Source organism: Fopius arisanus, unplaced genomic scaffold (genome assembly GCF_000806365.1).
Source record: "Fopius arisanus strain USDA-PBARC FA_bdor unplaced genomic scaffold, ASM80636v1 scaffold00135, whole genome shotgun sequence".
Classification (NCBI taxonomy): domain Eukaryota; kingdom Metazoa; phylum Arthropoda; class Insecta; order Hymenoptera; family Braconidae; genus Fopius; species Fopius arisanus.
The window spans coordinates 204,572-210,892 of NW_011887874.1; the positions used below are offsets into that span (position 1 = coordinate 204,572).

A 6,321-nucleotide genomic window follows, 5' to 3' on the forward strand; every position below is an offset into this window, starting at 1 on the left:
GAATATATGTACATACGAGATTTGAAGAACTGAATCCTGATGTTACATATATTGCCAACAGCGAATATTAAGATTATATGATGATGAATTGAGGAAAACAAAGAGGAAAATAAAGATACTAGCTAGAACGGGAATCAATTCCCTCCTCGCATTCACATTATTTACACTGGGAGAAGAGTAATCGTACATAACAAACGTTTGAGTTTCTAAAAAAAAAAAAAAAAATGTCTGCTAGAACGAAAAAAATTACAATCGCATTAAATTCAATGAGGAATGCTAAAGTATGATTACTCATTCCTTGTTTATTGAAGAAGACCATTACAGAGGACTATGGCAACGTCGTACCAACATAGATCACACGTCAAGAAATGCCACTGAATTTTGACCCCGATACGCAGATAAACTCTCATAATTGTATACTCATTGAAATTATTTTCCAATAATTTTCCTCAATCGTTTCCTAAAATTTTCCATTTGCTACTCCATTCACACGAATGTCAATAACATTTACATTTTTAAAATTTATACATCACTCACGTTACAAATGCAAATGCTCCAATAGAAAGTGACAATGATTTAATTTACCCCGCGACAGCTTCACAATTCCAATTTGACAATGAAGAGAAAAGAAAGGAAAAGAAGATAAAAGAAAAGAAAAGAAAAAAGAAAATTGATTGACACCAATGAGTGATCGATAAGCAAATGATTACTCACGTATTTACATTAGACTTGGCTCAATTTTGTTGAAAAAAAAATTGATTATTGGCAGTTAGCTAGCTGCAGTCTGTGTCCATTTATTATTATTGTACAAAAAGAACTGCAAATTTTCATTTGAGCGCAACATTAGCACACTTGGGAGATCATTGCACTGATGGTTATCTCAATTTCCTTCTTGATTAATCGTTGACTGTGCAGTAACAAAATGATGCCACTTTGATATTTTTAACGTTCTACAAACGAGTTAGTACCACTTAAAAGTTAGCAGACTTCTTTTTCTCCTGTTTCCACTCAGCTATTCTCTTTTTCAGATCCAATGCAGGTGTAAGCATATCCTCACTGAGAGGCTGTCGACTAAATGGATCAGTCGAGCTGTTGAGTAAGTGCCTGATGATAACAGCCTTATCCATGATAATTCCGGACGGAAGTTTGACAGGCTCGTCCATAAGCGTGTCCATTAGTGGATCCTTAAACTCATCAGGTGCATCCCCATAATCCTCATCCCTGGCTCGATTATCATGAGCGATAACAGCAGCTCGTTCAGCAAGTGCCATAAACCGTTCAATTTCCGTAGTAGTTTTAATGGCAGATCTGCCGAGTCTAGTGGCAGCATCAGTGAAAAGCCCTTTGCCGAATGATCTCTCGTCACTAGCCAGTGCAGCAGCAAACTTATCACAGTCAAGATGCAGATAGATGTCCACCAACTGTCCCAAAAGTGTCCTGGGCTCCCAGCCATACTTCTGTGGCTTTCTAACTTTCAAGTTTTTGCACTTTGGGCCACACAATTGCTTCAGATTGAAATTCAACATAGCACTGAGTCGACCGACGAGCTCAGGCCGCAGAAATGGCTCCTTGATATCGACAGTCAGATAATGAAACATGGCAACAGTCTCTTTGGCAAGAGTGAGAAAAGATCTGGCTTGGCGTTCGTCAGCAGACAATTGCCTTGACCTCGACTGCTGTTGCTCCTGCGACAGTGCAGACCACGCGGCTGTATCAGACATTAGTTCCTGGACCTCGTGAATTCTCTTCAGTGACTCCAGGCTCTCGTCCAAGAGAAAGGTCGTGTCATTCATGAGCATATTGATGAACTTGACAAACTGTTTGCCATTGTTACTTTCATTTACGATGGAGGCACGGTGCACTGGACTATCCCACATGGACTTGAGAATGAGGCTGATGTGATAACGAATGGAGAATTTGTCATAGAACTCAGAGCTGGAGCCAGTGGTTTCTACGTCTGTGTAGAATTTCATGAGGTAGGATGCCAGCAAAGTTCTCGAGATTGGATGAGACATTACCTGGTCGTGGAGGGTTTCAGTGCTGCCCTGTACGCTTGGATTGATCACAAAGAGGACCTCGATTATTTTGGCAATGAGGTAGGGATTTCTTATGCAGTGGGGAGTGCAGATAACAACGAGCAGCCAAGTGATAAGGGAGTTATCCATATTGCTGGCAACGACTCCAGGACTGAATTGCAGTGCGAAAAGAAGAAACTCTGCAATGTCCTCGACATACCACTCTGGAAGGGCTGTGAATCTGTTGGGAATGTCTCTGGGTAAGGGCAGAACTGGTACGGGCTCTCCTGGTTTCGTATCCGTTAGCAAGCCAAGAAGGACTTCGGCCACTGAAGTGTAAAAGTGAAGACAACGCCTAATGAGGACTGGATCAATGAGGCCAGCATCAGCACACGATTTTGACTTTCCAAGACGTTTCAACTGTTGCTTCCAACGTTTGATGAGCTCTTTATTGTGAGCTGCAAATGGTGTGTCCTTCCATTGAGATTCAGTCGCCTGGAGCTCGTCCAACATTTTTTGCAGGTCCCTCAGGGCCCTCAGCTTTCTCTGGTATTTCTGCAGAGCAGGAAGTAGGGCAACGTGATGACAATGAAGTGTGAGAAACCAGCACTGAGTTGGAAATTTTGCTTCTGTCCACTTGTGACTCCTCTCGAGATCTGTTAACCAGTCAGTCACCTCCTGGGAGGACAGCTTCAATCTCGTATCGTTCTTAATTTCCACAAAACTCGAAGGGTGAAAGGGATAAAGCGAGTCTACAGTGTCCAGTTTTATTTTAACAGACAACATTTGTAAGACTGATAAAAGATTCAGCATAAATCCATCCCCAGCGAGTTTGAACTCCTCCGATTGGATCTGAGCCCTCTTCTCGTTATGGCGTAGGAGAGCGGCAAGGTAAGCAAGAGTTGCATCACGACAGGTTGACGTTGCCAAAATGGCATGCAACATTTTGTGGAACGAAGTACGAATGCTCTCCAATTCCTGCTGGAGTGTTAGATTTATGGACTTGTCATTCGACGGGTTTCCACTGAAAAATTTCTCAGCCACTTTAGGCTGATCCTCAGCGAACACTGAGACCGAGAGGAAGGGCCCGAGGAACGAGGTGCGAGCTAGCTCCCTTCCAATAGCAGTGGTCATAAAATCAGGGAGAAACTGGACTTGATGGGTAATAAGTCGGCAGATTGGTCTGCTATTGCCATTGGTACCACATCGGATCTCGATGAGCTCCTCAAGGGCCTGTACAGGTCGTCGATGGGTGTTTCCCACAAGAGTGCCCTGCTGCATAGATAAATAGAGCCCCTGGAGAAGAGGAGTGAAAATTCTGTTGAAGGTCTGGGGATTGGAATGAGTCCTGACGACAAGCTCGTGGAGAAAGCCTCGGGGCAGGCTCTGGGAGAGTACAGGAATGAGGAGAGGACTGGATGCTGAGGATCCATCAATTGATGGAGGATCAAGGATACCCTGGAGGACGAGACTGGCATACTGAACACACTGGGCTCTGAGACGGGAGAGAACCTCTGATATCGGGGGGACTGATGAACGTTTTGGCTGATTTCTCTCTTCAACTGAAACTCTAATGTAGCAGTCAAGGAGATATTGAAGGCTCTTTGATTGAAAGGATTTCTCCCGTTTATCTCCTTTCTCTCCTGGCGGCAGGGGCAGACTGGCTAGTGAGCACGATGGCAGAGTGTCTATTGGGCTCATCAGTGGGCTTGATTGGCTGTGGGGGCTATCCTCACGATCTGACACTATCTCCATTGACACTCCTCTCAATGGATCCTCTTCTCTCGTAAACATCTGAATTACCTCCATCAAGCTCTGGCTTATTATTTCGACAGGATCCATAGGCCTCTGATTGTCTGAGGCCATGCTGCATGCCAACTGAGGAAGTAATATCCTAGACCCTAGTGACTCACCCCATGAGACGCACAAAACGCGGGATATTACTGTGTAAATCTGGTCTGGGGAGACCTCGATGCTTGAACTCGTTGTCTAAGGAAGAAAAATAATTCATTAAAAATCTATTAATGTGTTAATAACAAAAGCATATGCAATTGAGCACTAACCCTCGATCTAGACACTGAATCTTTTCTATCAGACTCCTCAACCTCCATATTTTCAATTCCAGAATCCACATCAATACCCGAGTTATTTGACTGCTTCTCACTGCTCTCCTCAGTTTCCATGGGCGTTTGATTGATGATATTCTGTCCCCCAGGCTGCTGAACTGGCGATATATTGGCTAGACTAGTGATCTTCGATGGTCCTGGGGTGCTCGGTGAACCCAGAGAATTGCCTCCATTTGTATTTGTAGGAGGAGTACTAGTTTCTAATCCAGCTAAACGCGCCAGCCGACGTCTTCGCATCTAATTATCATTATCATCATCATCATCATTTACTCATAAATATTCGAGAAAAAGGCTTTATTCTTTGATGCATCAATCATTAAAGTAAAATCATTGGTTTTTCTATTTGGTTATAAACTCGAGAGAAAACAAAGAGAGCACTCTGGCAAATTTCTAAATTTAACAATTGTTAAAAGAATAACAAAAGGATCGTGCGGAGATGGGGAACAAAGAAAATATGTATTGGAGGTGTGTTGGACTTGCTGAAAAATCAGAGACAATAAAAATATATAGAGCTATGGAATGTAGCCCACGAGACAAAGAAAGACAATGGAGCCAAAGTGATGGGTAAATAAAATAAATAATAATTCATTATATAATAATAAAAGTTGTACGAGAGAAAGCATTGGCCGTTTAGCTAATAGTGAGAGCATGGTAGATTTATTGACAAAGCAGTGAATTATGGTGATTAGATAGATTTTATTGCAATATTTTATGATAATGTAAATCAAGACTCACCTCTTCCTGACTCAATTCACTCATTATTTTTCTCACAACTTCTCCCTCGGGATATTCAATGGTTTTCTTTTTTAGTGATTTCTCTTGGTTATCAATGTTGAACACTTAGAAATATATATAATAAAAATGTTGATTATGGAGAATGAAGTGAACTATACGATATGTCAGAAAATTTGGACAGTCACTCTACATCTGTTTGAGTTTGGGCGTGAGATGAGTGATATCATATCGAGTCACGGCTTATCACTGCGATTGATAATTATTTGGGGAGGCAATTACGAGTTAATAAGTACTACAACAGTACTGATAGGGAGGTGTGACGAGAGGACACTACCACGTACGACGTGGGGACTCTCACTTTTTACTACAAAGAGGATTCCGAGACTCTGAATTTCTCAATCAAAAGGATAGACCAAGATATGACTTGGCTTGGTAAAAGAAGTTGTAGAAGTCCGATTCGAGAGTTAGCTTCAAAGAGGATTGACTAAAGTAGAGGCTCAGTTCTGGGGGGTTGAGTGACACCAACGGCATCGTAGTACTGCACCCCAAGAAAGGGAGGGCGCCACACGCAATGTTGGGGTGTTTTTTTTTTTATTGACCAAGTTTTTATTGCAATGCTGGGGTGTCTCAACGCGACGGGGTGAATTTCATTTTCTGCGGCATGAATGCTTTTTATTTTTTATTTGTTTAACTGAAATTTAGCCAACTGTAGAACGATCGGAAGGGTAGAGCCACATCTTGTGGAATTTCAAATGAAAAAAATTATTCAATATGTTGAAGATATACTCCTATTGAAATAAATTATAATAATGAGCGCGTGTCCTATCGGTAACGTGCTCGGCTAGCACGCCGACGGCTGGGTTTCGATCCCGCCAACATTCATTTTTTTTTTTAAATAATTGCTATTTTTTTTTTTTTTTTGTTAATGGCAAATCAATTGAAATATTGTTTAAAAACTGAATATTTGATAATCGAGGAGATATGCAGTGAAATTGAAGAATTAGCAATTTTTTAAAACGATACTTTTGCAAAATATATACTCCTAATAAAATTTTATTATTGTAATAATGCGTTATCCTAGCGGTAACGTGCTCGGCTACCACGCCGACGGCCGGGGTTCAATCCCGCCAAGATTCATTTTTTTTTTTTAAATTCCTATTTTTTCTTATGTAAATGGCTAATCAATCGAAATATTGTTTAAACACTGAATAGCTCCTCGATGTTCATGTTCCCCTGATACTTTTTCAAAAATTTCGAATTTTTCACTTGCAGTGAAAATTTCAGTGAATAGCTCTTAGATTGTCATGTTATCCTGATACTTTTACAAAAATTTCGAATTTTTCACTTTCAGTGAAAATTTCAGTGAATAGCTCCTCGATGGTCATGTTCTCCTGATACTTTACAAAAATTTCGAATTTTTCACTTTCAGTGAAAATTTCAGTGAA

General features: G+C 41.1%; 1 protein-coding gene across 1 annotated transcript; it reads right to left on the reverse strand.

Annotated features, from left to right (window-relative positions):
- Positions 1 to 282: 282 nt before the first annotated feature.
- Ube4B (Ubiquitination factor E4B) lies at positions 283 to 5,337 on the reverse strand. Its single transcript, XM_011313957.1, has 3 exons — positions 4,877 to 5,337; positions 4,079 to 4,378; positions 283 to 4,004 (listed from the first exon to the last, which is right to left on the reverse strand). Exons 1-3 carry the CDS (start codon positions 4,898 to 4,900, stop codon positions 972 to 974), a joined length of 3,357 nt encoding a protein of 1,118 aa, XP_011312259.1. The 5' UTR covers positions 4,901 to 5,337; the 3' UTR covers positions 283 to 971.
- Positions 5,338 to 6,321: the final 984 nt, after the last annotated feature.